The sequence below is a fragment of the Vanacampus margaritifer genome, chromosome 7 (assembly GCF_051991255.1).
Source record: "Vanacampus margaritifer isolate UIUO_Vmar chromosome 7, RoL_Vmar_1.0, whole genome shotgun sequence".
Lineage (NCBI taxonomy): Eukaryota > Metazoa > Chordata > Actinopteri > Syngnathiformes > Syngnathidae > Vanacampus > Vanacampus margaritifer.
Genome location: NC_135438.1, coordinates 6,726,316 through 6,749,511, shown reverse-complemented (window position 1 = coordinate 6,749,511; position 23,196 = coordinate 6,726,316). Strand labels below are relative to the sequence as shown.

At 40.1% G+C, this 23,196-nt stretch overlaps 1 protein-coding gene across 1 annotated transcript; it reads right to left on the bottom strand.

The window, feature by feature from the left end:
- Positions 1–2,392: 2,392 nt before the first annotated feature.
- Positions 2,393–22,896, bottom strand: pdgfba (platelet-derived growth factor beta polypeptide a). The gene is made up of 7 exons (XM_077572048.1): positions 22,205–22,896; positions 12,697–12,799; positions 10,583–10,645; positions 10,292–10,488; positions 7,830–8,679; positions 4,048–4,183; positions 2,393–3,001 (listed from the first exon to the last, which is right to left on the bottom strand). The coding sequence occupies exons 1-6, from the start codon at positions 22,274–22,276 to the stop codon at positions 4,062–4,064; spliced, it is 1,407 nt and encodes a 468-aa protein (XP_077428174.1). The 5' UTR covers positions 22,277–22,896; the 3' UTR covers positions 2,393–3,001; positions 4,048–4,061.
- Positions 22,897–23,196: the final 300 nt, after the last annotated feature.

The following is a 23,196-nucleotide window of genomic DNA, read 5'->3' as shown; positions in this document are numbered from 1 at the left end:
ATATACTTTTTGTAATAGCTACCATTGCTTTAAGCGACCTCTTCATGTCAGAAGCTGTATCAAAGCCTTCTGTATGCTCTAGCATTTAAAAAAATAAATAAAAATAAACGTATAAATACGTTTTTGGGAGTGAAGGACAAAGTAATAAAAACGTATTTATACATTAAAATGTAAAAATGTCTTTCATGTTCTCTTTTTCATGTCTGTTTTTACATTTTACAAAATACATTTAAAAAAAAAAATGTATTACTCCTGCTCTCGATCTTACCTCCCTTTTTCGCTGTGCGTCGGCCCGCCACAAATTTGGTACTTTCCCTAAAGTTCACACTCAATTTCATTTGTGCAAAGAATGTCGGGTAAGATTACGGGGCGGTGGTGTGTGTGTGGGGGGGGGCATTTAAATTTGGCTTAAAATGATGTTCCAAAACAACCAGCTGACAAAAATGTATCTCCTTATCATCCTTCTTGTTTGTGGTCAAGGAACAAAATGTACTTGTGGGATATTTACTTGAAAAAAATAAAATAAATCCAGGGTCACATTTTAATCATCTTCCCCTTCCCATGCTTCCTCTTTCTCCCTTATTGTTGTTGTTCAGTGCTGTTTGAACATGCTGGACTTATTCATGTTGTGCAGGCGTGTCAAACTCATTTTTGAATTCTGGTTTCCCTCTGTGGTTTTAACTCATTCACTGCCATTGACGGCTAGAGACGTCAAAAATTCATTAGAACTATGTCTATTAGTTTAACATTTTTTTACCACTTTTGTTTACAAGAGTATGAAAACCTAGAAAAAATGTTTTATTGTACATTTAGAACAGATATAAAATGTGTGAGTAGTTAACTAATAAAGTCATGCGATTAATTACAATTAAATTTTTTAATCGCCTGATGCCCCGAATTTTTAATGATCTTTTCTCCAAAAAAAAAAAAAAAAGATCATTTAAAATTATTTTATTTTTGTATTTTTTAAAGAAAAGATTATTAAAAAATTAGGGGCATCAGTCGATTAAAATTTGTAATCGTAATTAATTGCATGACTTCACTAGTTAACTAACTAACCTAATTTTTAATAATCTTTTCTTTAAAAAATAGAAAAATAAAATAAATTTAAATGATCTTTTTTTTGTTTTAAATAAAAGATTATTAAAAATCAGGGGCGTCAGGTGATTAATTTTTTTTTTGCGTAATTAATCGCATGACTTCACTCGTTAACTCACGATTAATCACAAATTTTATATCTGTTCTAAATGTACAATAAAATCAAATCTAGGTTTTCATACTCTTGTTAACAAAAGTGGAAAAAAATGTTAAACTAATAGAAATAGTTCAAATGAATTTTTGACGTCTATAACCGTCAATGGCAGTGAATGAGTTCATGTGAAAGCAAATAAATTAGATGACACCCATGATGTAGTGGTTCATATAGCTGATTTGCAGCTGCCGTGCATTATTTTCCCATTCACAATCCAGACTTTTATCTTGTTTGTGTCACTTGCACGTCCTCCTTGTGAAAAGTGCATTGTTTGCTTTATAACAGTGTAATAACACCGTATTGACTTAGCTGATTACCACTCATGCCCTACAATTAAGGTTAGAGCGAGTTGCATTATGTTGACCTTAAGCGTGCGCTTGCGTGCGTGTGTACGTCTGGGAAAGTACGTGCTGAGTCGCGATTCCTGCGAGAGAATCTGCTGACCGCGCAGTTTGAGTGACTCTTTCTCTAATTGCTTTGAGTGAACGTTGCGTATTTGCAGGTCATTTATCTTGTATTTGGTGTTTCATCGCATACCTTCGCCCTCCTCTTCCTCATTCGTCATGCGTCACACATACACACACACATACATAAATGCTCCCCCCTCCCTCGTCTCTCTTTCGCCATATGATAGTCCCCTGTTGACATGTCCGCTGGCCTGTTGCCACGGCAACCAGACATCTCCGCCGACCCTCGCGCGGACTTGGGTGACAGCCTGCTGCAAATGAGTACAAGTTACCCACTACAAAGACTTATTTGGTTTATAACTGTGTAATGACATAGTAATTACAAAGTTGTTTTTTTTTTTTTTTTTCACATAGTACAGTACTTGAATATTTGTTCAACAACTACTTTACTCCCATGGATGTGACAAAACATTCTTTTTTCGTCTTTTAACATTAGCCATTAATGAGAGGGGAAACTATTATGATTTTTTTTTTGCTTTTTCTTCCAAAAAGATATTACATATGATTGACAGTACTTTTGTACTTGAGTATTTACTTCTACTTAAGTACAGCATGAGTACGTTTGGCACCGGTCTCACACTCATACATACAAGTACACGCACTAAATTACATGGTTACTCTCACACAAACACACACTTTCTCTCACTCTCATACACGCAAATATAACATAACATCTGTTGAGCTTTTTTATTTTCTATGAAAAATAACATTCATTACAGTTACAGTGTGTACAACCAACAGTTCCTTTGACTTGAAACAGCAACAATAATAATATTCATCATAATAATAATTACACTTGAGAACCAAAGGACTTTGTTGTCCTCCATTTTGTTTGGAAATAAGTTAAGAAATAAAAAGTTGCTGAAAGTGTTTACACGTATATGTTGTTGCGCTACGAACTACGTCTCATAGCGTCTCTTTGTAAAGCCAACGTCTTTAAGACCGCTTTGAATTTGATGCTGTGCGTTGGTCCAACGTGAGCCAATTAGACGTCACCCAAAAAAGTTGCAGAAAGCCAAGCGACCGTGAAGAGTCCGTCCAGTGTTTAGTGTGACACAGTTCCTCCGCCATCAAGGAGTTCTTAAGATTGCACTTCTTTTTTTTTTTCATTTCGTCCATTGACGTCCACCCGCATTTGTCCTCAACGTCAGTTGTGTGTCCAGTGTATCCATTGTTTATCCAGTGTGTATCCGGTCCCTCACTAGTAGTGTCCAGTGTGTCCATGCACCCTTTGGAGATGGTTTCCCGCACTCCAAAGCCTTTGGTTTGCTTCAACAAATCCCTTTAAGGAAAAGAGAAGTTTGTTATTACCTCCTCCAAGGAAGCTTTTTTGTTTGTTTGTTTGTTAATAACGTCCTGTCTACTCTTTTTTTTTTTTTTTTTTTTTTTTTTTCCTAGGCTGGTATGAAGTGGTACGGAATACCAGCCAAGGTTATTTAACGAAAAAACAAATGAAAAAAAAATAGTAATTAAAAGGAAAATGCTTTAAAAAAATCCAACTTACTAAAACTGCATTTTATGTTTACAAAACTAACTAAGACTAACTATAATCATAGCAAAAATGTCCTTTGTTTTAGTCTTTGGTAATTAATTTAATGCATGAGCATTTGGGGATGATTTTAAATAATTCATTTTAACTCAGCCAAAATGCTATGCTAGGTAAGAATTTTTTTTTATTTTTCATTTTACATGGTGTTTAAATATCCCACACAAGTAATACATTTTTTTTAACTAAAACTAATACAGAAACTAACTAAAACAAAGCTTTTTTTTTTTTAAATAACTAAAACTAATAAAAAACTAACAGAATCACCCTGAAAACTAATTACATTTAACTACGTTTAAAAAACAAAATCATTTTTTAAAATCATATTCAATCGCTAATTTAGGGCGCTAAAAAAAACGGAAGTCATTGACGCCATCGTTGTATGATACGGCACATTTGGGCGTTAGCGGTTAGCATAAACGTTGACATCTCATGAGACATTCAAATGCAGTCGGATATTTCACATTCAAGATAGAAAAAAATATGTATTATTTATGTATTTATTTAATTATTAATTAACTTATAATGAGTTGGAAACAGTCAAATAAGCGGAATACTGGCATTAAAAAAATAATAATTTTAAATAACGTAAAACATTGTATATTAGCGACAATGCAGGTAATGGGGATGTAAAAATTCTGATTTAATTTTTTTTTTAATATGTTTTGCATGCAGTCTAATCGAGTCAATCAGTTAGATTAGATAGATTAGATTATTTATTCATCATAAATATATCTTCAGCTATCTATGCCAGCGACATACAAGGACCGCCGAGCGCTCACCTGCACGTGCACCCCTACATGATCATGTCCCTCATGGCTGCCTTGCTGATCCGCTTGCGGTGTTTCCTTCTGCGGCGGGGGGACGCCGGCCTGAAAGGAGTCTGGCGGTTGGAGGGCGGGGCCGCCGTCGCAAACTCTGTGGAGGATACGGGCCAATCGTATTAGAGAGGCGGAAATCATTTATTACGATTGAAAATAAATCTTTTTTCTTTCTTAATCCTGTTTAGGTCAGAAGGTAAACGACACCTACAGTCAATTCGAGGCCAGATGTGAACGGGTCATTGAGTGGGAATCGATCCCAGATCAGCTAAATATATATATATATATATATATATATATATATATATATATATATATATAAAGTCAACTACTGTATGTGAACCACTACACTACCAATTGCTACGACACAAAATGCAGCCCCCCCAAAAAAAAAAATAATCGAACAATCGTGCTATTTTTAATCACTATTCTCATTCTATTCCAGCTAAGCTAAGCTGTAGTCCGCAAAATGAACCACTACACATAAGCTACAGCTCGAAAATCAACAAAAATGAAAAGAAAGAACCAGAAAGTTAAACAAGCTTGTACTGATTTTCAGTCAACTGCAGTTGTAAACGGGGTCACCAACTGAGAATTGATCTCACACCAGATACATCATTTAGCTATGTGAACCACTAAACAACACGTAGGGCAGAACATTTCTGCTAAATTTCTTTTCAATGGGCATTTTAACTGAGGAAATTCAGGAATTAAAAAAAAAAAATTGCTGCTCCACTTAATCCATCTAGCTTGGGTGTAACAGAAAAGCGTGATACTAAGGATTTGTGAATGTGGACGATCCTAATCTAACTGAGTCCATTTTTGCACAGCATCTAGTTGTTTGAAGCAAGCTAACGTAATGCTAACATACAACGAGAAAGTCCATAGGCACACGGGCTAACAATTAGCGTCTATGGGACGGTGTTGTTACCCCTCAAGCAAGCAAAGACAGCCACACATGTAGTCAGATGATGAGTACTCACAGGCGGATATTCTTTATCCTCTACAAAGAGAATAAGAAAATAATATTACTGCCGTACTGAGAAGTTGGGAGAGAAGCTGAGTCTCCAATATAGAAATCCTGTATGTCTGTCTTAGGGTGAAATATTCATTGTACAGTTTCATTCTTTTTAATTCTATTTCATTGTGTCGTTACTGTTTTTATGGAGTATAATATTATAGGATGCTTTTCTTTTTCCGTTAAAAAGTAACACCACGAAAATTGAATATTTTTATAAATATTTGAATTCCTGAATTCATTTTTGAAAAATGAATAGTTCCCATTTAAAGCTTTGGTTTGGTTTGTACCTCTACAAACGTTCTTCCCCTTTTAGCCACAATACAAAAGATAAAGTGTGACAATAATGTTCTCGCGGAGGGACCGGATGCACATTTGTAGTCGCAACATTTTCATTTTGTGTCCAAGCTCCCATCAAGGACAAACACTGTGACTGTCAAATTTTCACAGGGGCTTTAACTACTCCCAAGGTTACCTGCTGACCTTGGAGCTTGCATTGAAAAAAAAAAAAAAAAAAAGAGGGCCTGCAGCTTTGAGTCATTGAGTTCTCTGGGGGGGGGGGGGGGGGAAGAATAGCAGGACACATGCGGCCTTGTTCATCGCTGCGTAACTTCCCGCTCCTTTTTACCCATCAGGAATTGTGTGCCGCAGACAAAATGGACACACATTTTCTCCTGTAATCATTTGGAAGTCATTACTTTGGAATCTGCGTCATACTAATCTGGACCCAAGATGAATCTAAATTAATTAAATTAATTTGACCTGCGAACTTTTGAATGCAAAACTGATTAACGTCTCCATATATTTTGCAAAAACTGTCTGCTCTCTAACAATCTTTTTTTAAATTTAAAAATTTTATTTATTTAATTTTTTTATTTTCTCTGGAGAGCTCGGTATTGTTCATTCGGTAATTTTGCCGATTTGACATGTCATCATCATTGCTCTCTCTCTTTTTTATTTATTAAATTTTAATTTTTTTTATTATTATTATTTTATTTTTATTTTTTTTTGTATGTGGGTGAGTATGTATATGTTCATGTGCGTGTGTGTAAGTGTATATTCATTAGTTCATCTAAAACCTATTAAAAAATCCCATACCGTTCACCTAAACCGAACACTTCAGAACCCAGCTCTCTGTCTGCTCTCTAACGATCTACGACTCAACCGATACGTTTCCCGGTCCGACTAGAATTCCTATTTTGACATCATGGAGGCGGCGTGGCTCGCAAACCCAGAGGTTGTGGGTTCGATCCCATGCGATTGTGAACATGTCGAAGTAATCTTGAGCAAGATACTGAACCCCCCCCCACAGTTGCGCCTGATGCTGCGTCATCAGTAGGTGAAGGAGTCGTCGGAAGTGAAGGGCTTTGATTTTCTGGTCATTTTCTGGATTTTCCACCAAGGTAAGGTGGAAAAGTGCTCTATAAATTTAGACAAAGTGCAAATTCTGTAGAAATTGCGTTGGAATGCTGAAAGCTGAATTCTTATGAAGTTTCTTGAAAGATAAATGATGTAAAAATGACAAAGTATTAATAGTGAAATAATTTGACAATGATTAGTATTCAATATTGCATTTGTACTAAAGAGTTGCCCAAGCAGGGTTTGAACCAAGGTCTGACTTAACTTGTCTTGTTCAAAAGCCTAGCTTATGGCGTATTCATGTTGAAAAGTGTCATCTGATGCTGAATGGGGGACACGAGCTTTTAATCAATTCTGTGAAATTTTCTGCATTTTCTAATATGATAGCCAGTTGCATGTGAAGAGTGTCTTCTGCCCAGATTTAGTCATAAGTGTTTTAATTTATTTATTTCCTCAGTAGAACTATTATCTGTGGATGTGTCTTTGTGAGTGCTGTCGCAATTTCTGCTCGTGCCGGCTTGTCTGTAGGGCCTCCTCTATTTCCACAACAATAAGACCATTTGTCTGTGTTTGAAGTCAATGTGTATTGAATGATGTCTGTAAAAGTCTTATCTCATGTCTGGTGAACTCCGGGTGGGCTTGGGGGTTTTGTGGTACCGCCCTTCAAGATAGTATAAGAATGTTGTAAGCGCTCTGAAATCTTCGCACTAGTGAGAGGCTGCCGCCATTGTCTGGGAACTCACTTGTGCCCGGAATATTCTGTAGAAATAAAAGCTTCGGAGTGACTGTTCTTCGAGCTCCAGCCTGCATTCGGATAACCAACTTTCTCACTACCCGAAAGAAAACAAACACGAAAAGATAATTTTCTCCAACACATGTTAGCATGTAATAATGATCAGTTGTATGTATGGAAGTGGGCGTTGAAAGTGTGACTTAGAAAAAGTTCAATGTCAGTCCCATTGAAAATGAATGGGAAAAAGTTGAGATTTAAAGTTAAATTGTGCCAATACTGTGAGTAATGTGGAATCAGATGATAAATAACCCGTAAGGCGTGAATTTTTGAAGCAATTTGAAATCTGAAGTATTATGTGGGAGTTGTTTCACGGCAAAAAAATAAAAATAATAAAATGTGTGTCAGCACCATTTACCACGAGAGCAAGATGGATACCCAACAACATTGCCAGGCTTTAAACAGAAAATTGCCACTTAGCTTAGAGGCACGGACAGCGACACTGGAGTAGTCACAGAAAGCACAGAAGTGGTCTTTCTTAAAGCTAATTCTAGCTAGCTGTGTCCCTTTTCCACAGGATGCTAACAACTGGCTCGTCACAGCTCGACAGCAAAAAAAACTTGCTGTAATCTTTACCTGGTTTTGGTCTTTGCTGAGGATGAAGAGGATGAAGATGAGTGGGCCGGTCTAGCTCCCCCTGAACCACCTCCAGAACTTTCTGCCTCCTCTCCTCTTCTGTGAGCTCGCCTCCACCATTGGCCCGCGCCAAGTCCTTAGCCTCGCCCCGATTGGCCGACTCATTGTCCTTCCTGCCACCCCCCGTTAGTCGGTCCGCTTGCGTCCTCGGGTGTGCCGGCGTCGCCTCCATGTTGGGCCGGCCGGTCACAGAGTCTTTGGGGTTGGTGGAACTGTGCAAAACAGGGGCGGGGCTTAGTTCTGATCGGCGCGACGGGGTCGGGTCAGGGAGGGAGGTACCGTCCGATTGGGCGGCATTGAGTCGATATTGCGTCCTAAGATTCCGATGGTCCGAATCTCTGTCGTCGTAGCTTTGACGATGCGATTCACCGCCTTCCTCGCGACTTCCCTCGTGTCCGCTCCCCTGGCCAACCTGCGGCGGGTTTCCCGTTCTGCCATGCTCGGCCCGTGAGTCCGACGGCCAGCTGTGCACCCTGGGCTGCGTGTAGCGCACCAACTGCGTGTACCCCCCTTGCCGCCACTGCCGCGACGCCGGCTCCTGCTCCTCGCTGTTGTAGAGCTGCTGGTTGCGCTTCAGGTCATCGTTGCGGTGGAGGTCAGCCTTGGAGCCGTGGGGTTTGGGCGGGGCGGGGTGGGCCGCCCGCGGGAGAGGCGGTTGAGGGTGGGACGGCGTGGTAAGCGCCGGCGGATTGGGCGAGGAAGGCTGGCACCTGCACGCCAGGTGGTCCTCCACCGAGATGATGGCTTTTTCGTAGTGGGGCTTCATGTTGATGTACTGGATCTTTATCACCTGCGCACACACACACACAAACACACACTCGTGAGAATGTGTTGTGCAAGTCACATTGGCATGAAGACATTTCCAGACAAGCTAATAACGCTTGGGAAATGTAGTGGCTTCCTGCCAGAACTGATTTTTCCGGTGTCATTTTCCAACATGTTTTGAAATTGATATCATGCATGCGGACGTGTTTTCTATGCTGGCAAACGCGGACCCCTTTATTGGTGTGTCACACACGACTGAACTAATTGTTACTAGCGCACGTCGACCCGATACCTCTCGTCTACGGTCATGCCTAATATCAAGCTTAGCTGCCAGCCTGGAGGTAACAAAATGTGCCCGCGGCATCTGTTCACATGTCCTATCTTGTTTGTATAATCGGAGCAAAAAATGAGAGTGTAAAAATGTCAAGGGGGCCGTTGGTGAGTTGATTTCACCTGTTTGCATTCGCACTGAGCCAACTTCCACAGTACTGTTCAACAAATGCTCCAAGGTCTATCAACACCAGAAGTCCGTTTGACCGTGGCAGATCTTGCCAACAAAGAGTCCCAAGAAAGTCAAAGTGAACATAACGTAAAGTTGTTGTCAAGACCAAACTAACCAAGACATTATTGAGACTGGGGAGTATCGAGGCAAGACTAGGACTAGGACAAGACCAAGACTTGTGGAGGTCAAGACCTGTCCAAGACCGAGACAAGACAGAGTCGTCAGCGTTTGATTCCAAGACGAGACATAGACCCTTAAAAAGTGATCTCGGGACATGTCTCGAGACCAAGACCGATCTTTAGAACTGCAACGCTACCATAACGACATGCCAAAGGGCAATCTTGTGTCTACAGTTTTAGAACCCCGTAAAAAAATACCACTTGAGGCCCCACTACTTCTTTCTTCTTATCCAAAGTCCTTATAATCCTTATCAGTCCCCTTGATTGGGTTTTAGGGTTAAGTCCAGAGGTAGAAAATCCAGGACCTGAAAGTAAAAACCCTGCCACAGTTTGGCAGCAGGCAGGTAAGAGCTAGTTGACCTTTCCGGTTGAGTAGAAGCACCTGTGACTAAAGCCAAACTGTGGCAGAGTTATCTGGACTTTCTGGACCTGGATTTGCAAACACGACACTAGCTAAGTCCAGGTAGTGCTCTGTTTGTCTTTGAAGACCTTTCACCTCTCATCTGAGTAGACTTCAGCAGTTCATGCAGCAGTCCTAAGCCTAAATCCTAAGCCAACGGGTCCAGCGGTATTAAGCAGGACATGGTCAGGTCTTAAAGACTATTGAGCGCTTTTCACACTGCACTCATTCAGCGTGAAAAATCTGCGTGCCCTGGTGTGCCCATATTCGGAAGTAGTGACGTAGCGGCCTCCCAGGAAGACTTTTGCTGCTCCACACTAAGTGCAGTGTGAAAAGTCTGCGTGCCCTGGTGTGCCCATATTCGGAAGTAGTGACGTAGCGGCCTCCCGGGAAGACTTTTGCTGCTCCACACTAAGCGCAGCGTGAAAAGTCTGCGTGCCCTGGTGTGCCCATATTCGGAAGTCGTGACGTAGCGGCCTCCCGGGAAGACTTTTGCTGCCCCACACTAAGTGCAGTGTGAAAAGCGGCTTTAGTGGGCGGCCATTGTGGTTTTTACCTGCAGGTATCTGCTGGAGGTGACGGTGGGGACGCACTGCAACAGTCTGGTGTTGCAGCAGCCCGAACATCGCTGCACCTCCACACAGGGCGGCCACAGCATGAAGTTGGCGTTGCGACGGTCCAGCATGGACCTGGTCACCTCCATCACCTCGGTCCGGACTCTGCACACCGCCTGCTGGGCGATCTCAAACTCCACTAAGGTTGGCGGGGGGGGGGAAATGGAGACATGCTTTTAGTCAAGAATTGGAAATAGAATTCAATGTAGTAGAATTCGACAAGTGGAGCCTACCGATGCTTCTGACGTGTCGTCCGTGTGTTTGGTTTGCGGGAATGCTGTGATCATCTTCTTCCTCTAAAGGTAGAGAGAGGAAAACATATTTGTAACCCGTGTTTCAAACGTAGCCTATAATCAACATGGAAACCAGGAACATAAATCTTCTCGGAAATGTTCTTAGGATTTTCTTTCTTGGCATTTGAGACGACGCTCTTCGTCGCTTCCTCTGGTGTCTGTTTGGTGCGGTACACGCAATGTCACAAAATAGAACCGTGACGACTTGTTGGCCAACTGACTTATTACAAGTTTGAAGACACCAATCATGCTAATCATGCAAGGACACACCTTGGTTGAACATCAGCATATGGTCAAATTATTTTTCATCGTTTCTACACAGTAAGTTCTCTAGAGCAGAGGTGGGCAATCTCGGTCCTCGAGGGCCGAAGTCCTGCAGGTTTTGGAGGTTTCCCACTTCCAACACAAGCTGATTCCAATCAACGGGATCGTTATCAGGCTTATGCAGAGCTTGCTGATGAGCTGATCATATATCAGCTGTGTTGGAGAAGGGCAACATGCAAAACCTGCAGGACTCTGGCCCTCGATGCCCACCTCTGCTCTAGAGTAAAATTTGAGTCTATTTAATGGATGGCAAACTGCGGTCCTCCGGGGCCGGAGTCCTGCAGGTTTTAGAGGTTTCCCGACTCGAACTGCAGCTGATTCCAATTAACAGGATCGTTATCAGGCTTATGCAGAGCTTGCTGATGAGCTGATCATGAATCAGCTGTGTTGAAGAATGGAAATATCCAAGACCTGGTGTAAAGGGGTACTATTATTTTTGTCCAGGCCTGTTTTTTTTAATTTTTAAAAATGTTTTTAAAGGGGAGGGTCCATAGTTTTCACTCAGAAATAAACACTTCATAAACACTGGACGTATACACATGAAATCCTTCTCAATCAACACCTCTGGGCCCATAAAAGGGACAGAAAGTCAATGTTTACCCCTCCACCCAATCACAGAGCTGGGGGGCGTGTCTCTGAAGGCAGACAGACACAACGTTGATGAAAAGAGTGGGGGGTTGAGTCCGTTTTTAATTGTTTGTTTACAAACATAAACGGTCAAAACTTAAGACCCCACCTTTAACCACCATTCAAAAACAACGTCTCATTTTTATCAGTTGTTTTTCATAAAAAAAAAAATTTTAATCACTTTTTTCACTTTTATAAGCGTGTTTTTAGCGAAAGTCATTGTTCACTGCAAAAGGAAGGATTTTTTATATATATTTATTAAAATCCTCTCATTTTAACAATTAGGCTATTTTCTGCTGTAATTTGTCCCGGAGCTGTCAAGAAACTGTTGAGGGGAGTTATGAGCCGTTAAATATAGCGTGCGCGCGCGCTCACACATGTCGTCAATTCATATTTTGCCCCTCGGCTTTAATTATAACCCTGAATGTGCATAAGAGCGAGGTTATCTCGGGATCTTTTCTTTCTTTTTTTTTCTTGTTGTATTGTTCTTAATGAACAACTTGATGCGCTTCCAATTATTCTCAGGAGTTGTTTTCATCTTCTGTGCCATTATCCAAGTTTTGCATGACTGATTCCTTTCTTCTTCTTTTTCATTTCATTTGCTTAATTGCGTTAAAGTCGCAGCTTGTCGGCGAGCCTCGCATGCCAGCGCGGGTTCGGCTTCTTTGTAGCTCAGCTGTAGAAAAACGTCTCAACAATGCATAAAAGTGAACCGAGTTTTGGAGTGGGAAATATATTCTTTCCCATTAAAAGCATAATTAAACGTTAATTTTAAATTATTCATTAAATGGCCCATTTCCAGACCCGTTTAGGCGGCAATTTCCCACGACAAGTGACTCATCTTGTCCTGTTTCCGTGCATACGTTTTCTGTTATGTCACGATCAAAGGATCCGCTTTTTAATAAATGCATGTGTGACTTCATTTTCATAGTCTGTGGCAAACCCCCCCCCCGACATTCATCAAGGTCACAGATACTCTGGTGACGGCTTGATTCTTGCCTCCGCTGACAGCCGTAACCCATTTTTAACGCTCGCCTCGTCCGCATCGGTCTTTGCTGATTACCTTTTTTTTTCTTCTTTTTTTTCTGTTTTTTGCTGCTTACCTATTGCGTCCGCCTCGTGCTGCAGCAGCAGCTTCAGGTCGTCCACGGAGGAGACGGGAGAGTTCCTCACCAGGTCGACCAGCGACGCAGGGAGCGGATCGCCCTGCACACACACACACACACACACACACACACACAGACAAACAAAAGCATGCATTGTTATCTAGTGTGTTGTTTTAGAATGATGTCCTTAATAATAATGATGCTTTCTTCGCAGAGATAATATTTGTACAACTAATGCAAGTTGTCTTCTCACGACAAAAACTTTCGAATGTGTCCAAGTGAGGTTAATTGGCTGCCCTCAAGCACACCATTTGAGTATCTTAGTGCAGGATGGAGTGCAGCGCTATTATAATTAGCTTGCAAAACAGCCTGGCCTTGTGAGAATCTAGTATGATTTTTTTTTTTTTTTTTTTGTAGTGAATGGTGGTGCTGTTAATTAGTGGAAAACTATTATATTTGCTGTTTTCATTTTATTCACTAAATATAATATTTTGTATTTATGTATATATTTGATTTTTTTATACATATTTATATGATTTTTTTCATTTATGATTTCATTTTTTTTTGATTGATTAAATTTTTATTTATTTATTTTTTTAATATAAATGTATTATGATGCAAGAATAAGTGAAACACACTTATGTCCATTTTTGTCTCTTTTTTTTAATTTTTTTTTTTACATGTTTATGTTTTCGGGATGAAACTGAATGCAAGCATCCCAAAAATGTAAGAAATGTAAAAAGAAAAAAAAAATGGACATAAGTGTTTTTCACATAGCAGCGACGATATGCAAATGTGTATATGCTCTTCGTGTCATGTCAACACATGGTCTAGTTTCACTTCCTCCCAAACAGGAAACAGTGAGGATGATTGATGTGTGCGCACTGTCACTCTCTCCGCAAACTTCCAACCTTCTCAGCACACCCTTAAATTGCATATTCACTCGAGCGCTAATACAAGAGCCGTATCACAGTTTGCCAAAATACACGCACTTTACATCCTCTTTTGGCCATTTACAGAACTCTGGCCTTGGGATTTTAGAGCGGCACGATTGGACTTTCACCATACTGTTGCAAGTTGGAGTCCATTCGGAAAAAAACGCACTCCGGAAGAGATCTCGAGGAGGATGAGACCTGGCGCTAGCGCGAGAGAGGATTGCTCACAGTTGGTGCTGCTGTTTTGGCTAGCAACAGTGAGTTCAAATGGGTTCGCCAGAAAACTCTTTGACAAAAGTATTTATGAGCTGGAGAAAAAAAAAATCTTGGAATGGAATATTTGTTCACTCATTTATGACAAAGTGGGACGCGGGGTTTATGAAATTGACGAGCACTATTTGATGACGTCATCGGCCTGCTGCACACACGCGGGAAAAGAAATGTTTACACAGCTGCCGGGGAGGAATTCTTCAATTCAGAATTGATAAGTCGCTTGTTTGTCGTGCTTTTGTGGAAAAGGTGATAAGGGCGGTATTCGGCGGGGCTTTAGCAGGGGTTTTAGGAAGCTCATTCATGGGCGAAGCGCACGCTGATTGTATTGTTACTCAACCTGGGCCAAAGTGGCATTTTTACGGCATAATCGGAGCTGCAAATGAGGTTTGTACGAGCCGCACGAATGATCTGAATGCTGAATGCTTTGCTTGTGAACGTTTCAACAGATAAGCATTCAAGTGATCAAACTTCCTGTTTTCTTTCTTTATTATCCATTTAAGTGCATTAAATAATTGTTAAGTTGATTTATTGTCAATAATAGAAGGAAAAGAATATGAGGAAAATAAACAGTTTTCATCTATTTTATTAAATAATTGGTTAATTAATTAGAATTGAATTAGTAGATATTCAAATGAAAATATGTGCAAATTAAACATCTTCACACATATGCTGCATTTAATATTTTGATTTACTTATTGAATAGTTGGCTAGGTAATTATATTCGATTAACTGTAATGAAATTACAAAACTAAAACGGATGGAAATGGGATTGAAATTTATTTTAGTTATTTTTAATTTCCTCTACCAATAATCTGGCCAATCAAAATCGGTAAATTCAAATGTGTGTAGTTACCGTATTGTATAAACCATATTTCTCATTAAATAATTGATTAATTGATTATTTTAAATTATCCGGTAAAAAGGTAAGTAAACATTTGTACATTTTAATGCATACAATGTTTAATTAATTCTAATTTAATAATGTACATTTAAATAAATACTTTATTAAATCATTATTTCATTTACATTTAAATTACATATAATATATATAATAATTAAATAATAACTACTAAATAAGACAATCTTTATGAATGCTATAGTTACAACAAACGATTTTATATGAACACCATTTTTAACCTCATCTTCAAGAAAATTGGTGAACAAAAATGTACTGAATGTATTTTGTAAATTAAATGATCCATGTATCTCATATATGAGTAAAATAAGAAATTGTACATTCTGATAAATACTAAATTCATTCAAAATAATAGCATAAAACATATACTGTAAGTAAAATGAATAATTTCACATGTACATTTAACAGTTTATTTAATTGATTAAATAATTGTGTATCATATTTAAATGAATTATACATTTTAAATAAACTAAAGGGAAGGAATTATTAAATGTTGCATTAATATAACTATTTCACATGCAAATATTACCTCTTTTTTTTAATTATTAAAAATATTGTTGAGTCTTCCACAGGGATCAGATCAGATCCGCTAACCAATCAGAATCAAGCAATCCCAGTGGTCTGATCTTGCAGCGTCTTCACATGTTTAAGATGCGACGCCACAAAACAAAAGTCCACATTGTGCCTCTCAAAGCCCCTTAGTACCGCCACACTGTGGAAGGAAGTTGCTGTCGGTCCGACTGGCCGCCCCGTCTCCAACGCTTTCACATTAGCGGACACAAGCCTCCATTGTTACACGTTGACACCGTCCGTACATCCTTCCATCCGTTTTCTGGACGGCTCTTCCTGCTCACGGCTGAGGGGAAGCTGGAGTCTGGCCCTGCTGACTTACAGTACGTCAGCTAAAGATCCAAGAAAATTACATTGAAGTACATTGAAGTCTTCATTTATGGTGCGCTTCAGACTTCGGCCATCACAAAATCAGTTAGGAGCAAAAAAACGATTCTCACCAATGGAACCTAATATTGCACCCTGAGGGGAACTATGTGCACTACTCTAAACCCGGTATTCAGATTAATATTGCATTCGTGCAATAAGAATTAAAAATATATTTTTTAAAGCACTTTTCATCCATTTCATGGCATTGTCACGATGGGCATTATCGCCCTCTGGTGTTTACTGCCCGCGTAACATGTGATAGCTAGCGTAGCTATGGATTATCATCAACCCGTAGTTAGGCTAGTTATCGCAGCATACACGGTTATCATCAACACGTAGTTATGCTAGTTAACGTAGAATCCGCGGTTATCAGCTCTGCTAGTCATCACAGCGTATATTACATGATCATCAATCAAGCCATAGTTATGCTAAATGTTACAGCATAACACATAATGATGCTAGATATTACAACATACGTGGTTATCTATCACAGCATACACGGTATCCTTAACAGTAACCCGTAGTTATGCTAGTTATCACAGCATAGGCTACCGTATCTGGCTATCATCAATTTAGCTATGCTAGTTTGCACATGTTGGCAATTTGCTTCACCAAAGTTAAGAATGACGTCTTAACGTAGCATTTGCGGTTATCATAAACCCGCAACTCTGCTAGTTATCGCAGCGTATATTACATTATCATCAATCAAGCCATAATTATGCTAAACGTTACAGCATACACGGTTATCATCGACACATAATTATGCTAGATATTACAGCATCACGGTATCCTTAACGGTTACCCGTAGTTATGCTAGTTATCGCAGCATAAGCTACCGTATCTGGCTATCATCAACTTAGCTATGCTAGTTTGCACATGTTGACAATTTGCTTCACCAAAGTTAAGAATGACGTCTTAACGTAGCATTTGTGGTTATCATAAACCCGCAACTCTGCTAGTTATCGCAGCGTATATTACATTATCATCAATCAAGCCATAGTTATGCTAAACGTTACAGCATACACGGTTATCAGCAACACATAATTATGCTAGATATTACAGCATCGCGGTATCCTTAACGGTTACCCGTAGTTATGCTAGTTATCGCAGCATAAGCTACCGTATCTGGCTATCATCAACTTAGCTATGCTAGTTTGCACATGTTGGCAATTTGCTTCACCAAAGTTAAGAATGACGTCTTAACGTAGCATTTGCGGTTATCATAAACCCACCACTCTGCTAGTTATCGCAGAGTATATTACATTATCATCAATCAAGCCATAATTATGCTAAACGTTACAGCATACACGGTTATCATCAACACATAATTATGCTAGATATTACAGCATCGCGGTATCCTTAACGGTTACCCGCAGTTATGCTAGTTATCGCAGCATAGGCTACCGTATCTGGCTATCATCAACTTAGCTATGCTAGTTTGCACATGTTGACAATTTGCTTCACCAAAGTTAAGAACCAAAGTCAGTTATATCCATCCACAAAACTATTTTCAAAAATGATCGAATTATGTTTCATTTGCATCCTCTCAATGATGTTTCTGCCCCAGCTAGATTCGACCTTTTCGTCATGTCTGTCTGCTGCAGGGTAGGCAGCAGCCTAGGACACCTGGATGACTTTCACAAGTAACTGGCTGACCTAGTTAAGTAAACACACACACACACACACAAAACTTTAAAAAACTTTGCTTTCCGCCCAATTTATCCAGAAATCCTCTGACAAACGTAACATTCAAGTAGCACAGCCACACCATGCCTAAACAGGCATGAATAAAATAGTTGCTCCTGAATGAAGGGAAGCAGCAATTAAGTGGACAAGCGGCGCTAATAATAACCTCCGGCCCCGCTTAATGAACCAGTTTGGATGCTGGGCAAGTTACTTATTTGCGCACTACAACTCAAATATTGTCGTTATCCTTTTCTGGGGAACCTTTTCCTCGGTGTTGTTTTGACTATTTCATAGTTTATACAGTGTTCACACACACACACACACACAGTGTGCAGTGGGCCTCACGGAACAGGAAGCCTGGAAGGCACAGAGATCTTATGGAATGTTTGTGGAGAAAGGTGAGGTGTAATGGAATGTAATTATGGGGCCGGTTGGCGGTGCTTACGTACGCACACACAATTTCTATCATGGAGACTAAATATCATTGATTTTAATATGAGGGGTAAAATCAAATGTTCTCAACCTCTGTTTCCATGAGTGTCATATTGAGCAGATTAAGAGTGCGTGCGGAGTTAATCAACATTTAATCGATTGTTACGTCCATCTCTACTATGGGTCAAACTGTACTTTTAGTGAGATTCAGTGGAATTGCCAGGCCTATTTTGCAGGCATTGAAAACTCCTCCCTGGTCGCTGCTGGATTTCACTTTTCTTTCTTTCCTTTGGTCCTTCCTCGGGTCTCCTGACGACCTCACGACTCTGGCTTGAAGTGTTCGGTTTAGGTCAACGGTATGGGATTTTTTTAATAGGTTTTAGGTGAACTAATGAATACACACGCACGCACACACGCACATACTCACCCACATACAAGAAAAAAAGAAGGAGAGCAATGATGATGACATGTCAAATCGGTAAAATTACTGAATGAACAATACTGAGCTCTCCAGAAAAAGAAAAAAAAGAAGGAAAACTCCCTACAATATTCTTAAAGACAGTCGAATGCTGATGTGAATATGAAACAAGTGTATTGAATTATGGCGCAAAAGCTGTTTTTCACCTTGTCAGTTTTCCTGATTTTTTTGGCCATGGCTAAAAGGTAACCAAGGACGCACTTGGGCATTCGACGCGAGTCACCTCCACTATATAAGAACATGTGTTTCCCAGTGATGTAGCTAAGCAACCAGCATGAGTCCCATCCCCTCCACTACATAATTTCCACCGTACGCGCAGTTAGTTAGCTAAGCTAACACCCTGAAACTGCATCTTCCCTGGATGATATAATTTACAGAACAGCTTGTTGTGGTGACGTAAAATCTCAAGTGAGGTGTTGACGCCACGGATAAGCCTAACAGCAGCCCTGGTAGCCTGTTAGCTTACAAGCTAGCTAGTGGCTAACATCTCTCGTTGTGGTGTGTCAAGACCCGTAATGTCCTGATGGGAAATATTCCAGCCGCGCTAGGCAGTAAACATTTATTTTCGCTACTCAAATATTTAGGAATGTGTTGATATAAGAAAGTTGCTTTGGCAGGTTTGTTAAAACACTCTTCACGGTGGCATGACAAATATAGAAGACATTTATTTTCACTTTACAGTGACTTAAAGCTCCCCTAAATAATTTGGTATTTTGTTTTTATAAACCTATGCGGATCATTAGTGTGCTAGCTTAATAGGCTAAAGGCCCTGGCTGTGTCAACACACTGACCAGCGCGGCTTTTAAGATGTATGGTGGTGTGGTTTATGCTAACTGGGATATGTTACATATTTGCACTTTTTATTTATTTTTTTACACAGTATTGTATCATTGTTAAATTTCTACAAAATAAAAGAAAGTTCCCTTTGCTAGCTAATTGTGAAGTTTTGTACTGGCATGCTACGTTTGATCACATCCTATGTGGGGGGCTGAGGCATCCATCCCGGCCATAAAATCTAGTGACACCCCTGCTAATGGATCCTCATGATTCATTACAAAACATCAGAACTTCGATTAATTAAAAAAAAAAAACATAATTATCCAGCTGATACACCAACGTAGATCAACTAATTCTAATTGCCCCAGAGAGCAATGAGAAAATTAGCATACGAGAAATTAGCATATGGCAGTTATGCCCGTTTGAATGGCCAACTGATGGAAACGAGAAAAACGCAATTTTCAGGATTGTAGAAGTTGTTTATGTATACATCTTCAAATGAAATGTATTCACTGCTCTGTATTCAACACAAAACGCATATTTTTAAGTTTGATGACAGTTGCCGCACAACAGCTGCAACTTGTCACATTTTCGTCCTCCCAATGTCCTTGCACCAAAGTGGGCTTAAAAATCAAATACTCTTACGAGCCTTTGCGCTTTTTTCTGACACGCAACACATCCACGAGCGCATATGTCCGTCAAACACACGCGCAGCTGGACATGCGCGCAGATGCGCACGCACACACACAAAGTCGGCGAAATCCCTGGCAGATTAGTAGTTGTTCTTATGTAAAATGGATCAGCGGCCGCCAATCACCCGAGCTCAACCTCAGGGGACAATAGTGAGAGGGCAACCTGCTCAAAAGTGCATTTACGTGCGTGTGCAAGTATTAAACTTTACTGCATGCTATTAGCTGAAATTGGATGGATGGATGGATGGATGGATGGATGGATAGATAGATAGATAGATAGATAGATAGATAGATAGATAGATAGATAGATAGATAGATAGATAGATAGATAGATAGATAGATAGATAGATGGATGGATGGATGGATGGATGGATGGATGGATGGATGGTTGGGTGGGTGGATGGATGGATGGATGGATGGATGGGGTGGGTGGGTAGATGGATGGATAGATAGATAGATACAGTAGATAGATAGATAGATAGATAGATAGATAGATAGATAGATAGATAGATAGATAGATAGATAGATAGATGGATGGATGGATGGATGGATGGATGGATGGATGGTTGGGTGGGTGGATGGATGGATGGATGGATGGATGGGGTGGGTGGGTAGATGGATGGATAGATAGATAGATACAGTAGATAGATAGATAGATAGATAGATAGATAGATAGATAGATAGATAGATAGATAGATAGATAGATAGATAGATAGATAGATAGATAGATAGATAGATAGATAGATAGATAGATGGATGGATGGGGTGGGTAGATGGATGGATGTGGATGGATGGATAGATAGATAGATGATGGATGGATGGATGGATGGATGGGGTGGGTGGATGTGGTGGGTGGGTAGATGAATGGATGTGGATGGATGGATAGATAGATAGATACAGTAGATAGATAGATAGATAGATAGATAGATAGATAGATAGATAGATAGATAGATAGATAGATAGATAGATGGATGGATGGATGGGGTGGGTAGATGGATGGATGTGGATGGATGGATAGATAGATAGATGATGGATGGATGGATGGATGGATGGATGGGGTGGGTGGGTAGATGGATGGATGGATGGATAGATAGATAGATACAGTAGATAGATAGATACAGTAGATAGATAGATAGATAGATAGATAGATAGATAGATAGATAGATAGATAGATAGATAGATAGATAGATAGATTCATTCATTCATACAAAAAAGCGAAGAGTCACCTCTACTCACAATGTAAACATGTCTATGACATTTTCTATTATGTGTTAGCATCAAGCTAGCAGTTTGTTTATAAGGCAAATTATTTGGTTGTTTTTAATACACAACAGCTTGAAGCCTCTTTTTTTTTTTTTTTTTTTTTTAATTGTTCACTATCTGCAAAACTGATGATTGTTGTTGAGTTTCTGGTCTCGCTACAAAAAAAAATCAAATCTGACTTCAAAAAATCTGCCAAACGATGGCTCTTGAGACACCCTGCATTACGACTTCCTTAGGGCAACATAGTCAGTCGGATTCAAACCACCAACCTTAACCTCAGAATTGTGAGGTGGATGTGCTAAACACTCAACCACCGTAACACACGCCTGCTTCCTCCCACACTCCCAAAACATACAAGGCTCTAAATGATCCATAAGTGAACGGTTTTGCGTGTATTCATGCCTTGTGATTGGCTGGTGACCAGTCCAGGGTGCTCGCCCAGTATGGAAAATGCATCCATAACCATCCTTTCCCTTTCTGTAGGCACATCACAGACTTCTGTGTTCAATTAGGCTATTTAAGCTCCAAATACTTCTCTTAACTAATGATGGGAAATAATAAAGTACAAATACTTTATTACTGTATTTACGTAGATTTTTTTTTCAGGTATAGCCTTCATTTTACTTATACTTTTATTTGTATACTTCAACACAACACATTTTATCCTTCCTTTTTCAACATAGTTTTGTTACTTCCTGCTTAAAATCTTTGAATGATTGACTGCAATCGCAGGTATACTTATAAGGCAGAACAGAGTCAGGGAAGCAAGATATTCCCCATTCGTGATGTTTTTGGCGAGAGTGATTATGGCGACTTGCAACCAGTTAATGCTGTAAGAGGGAAACTCGTATTTTTATTTATTTATTTTTTTTAGTTGTGCCAAGTTATCAAGTTTTTTTCAGGTTTTGTATAATTGACCGTAAAAAAAATATTTTTTAATTTTCAAAAACATAATTTAGTCTGTATTTTACTTTTCCTGAAGTTACTCATATATTATTATTATTATTATTATTATTATTATTATTATTATTATTATTATTATTATTATTATTATTATTATTATTATCATTATCATCTAATTGACACGGGTATCCGTATCCCGATCTGCTCTTACCTCAGCACTGCCGAGCCTCAGGCGCGCCCCCGAGAGCGCGGCCAGGAGCAGCAGCGGGAGCCACGACCTCATGTTGCCGCCCAGCCAGAGGAGCCGCCAGCGACCGGCTGGGCATTGAGCACCTCGGCGTCCACTCTCACCGCCGAGCCCCGGCTTTCCCCCCCTTCCGCTTGATGTGAAGGATTCCAAGTATGTTGCAACCTGTGACAGCTTCACGGTAATAAGAATGACTCACGGTCAGGCTAGACGGGAGAGTCTGGCCGTGGTCGGGCAGGTGCGTGCTCGGTGAGTTGCGGTACACGGATGAGGATGACGCGGAGCGAAAAGAAACGTGTCCCTCCAAAATCCACGCGCGTCCGAGTGCGTCAATACGCACACGTTGCGAACACAAAAATCAGAGCTTCCTATTTGAAGTGGCAGTCCGCTTGAATCAAGTCCAGACTGGCCAAATATCCGTGCGTAAAAGTTGCGCGCGTCGCGCGTAAATCTGTGGGAAGTCAGCGGTCTCCCTCCTCTTGTTCTCGCAGCAACTCATCCACAGCGAGCGCGTGTGTACGTGTGAGGGTGTGTGTAGTGGCGAACGGCGCAGACGTGTTTTCTCTGCGTCAACGTCACGGTCACGTCCTTCTCGCTCCTGCGCGCGTCTCCTCGCTGACTGCGTCTTAAAAAGCTCCGAGCGTCTTTTAACCCCCGCTACCTTCTCTGCTCAAGTTCATTGCGTCAATATACGCAAACGCCTGAAGGAAATGTAGCGTTTTTCTTTTCAAAATAAAACCTATACATAAGCTTCATCCAGCGTGTGTTAATGTTTTCAGTGATTACATTTATTTTGAAAGGTACTGTTGAGAAGCGTCTATTTCCACATTTCTAGCTTTACGTCACTTGCATTTTCCTCAAGGGTCTTTTTTAAGGGCAGGGCTTATCGCGGCTTCTTGTAGGAGTGTTCATATTTATATTTAACATTAAAATCACACAGCAACGCAAGTTCGAAT

Excerpts from the sequence above, each read along its gene's own strand:
- pdgfba (XM_077572048.1), bottom strand. The coding sequence starts at position 22,276 with ATGAGGTCGTGGCTCCCGCTGCTGCTCCTGGCCGCGCTCTCGGGGGCG. Across the intron at positions 12,800-22,204 it reads TGAGGCTCGGCAGTGCTGAG|GGCGATCCGCTCCCTGCGTC; the intron begins GTAAGAGCAGAT and ends GTGTGTGTGCAG. Across the intron at positions 10,646-12,696 it reads GCACGAGGCGGACGCAATAG|AGGAAGAAGATGATCACAGC; the intron begins GTAAGCAGCAAA and ends CTCTACCTTTAG.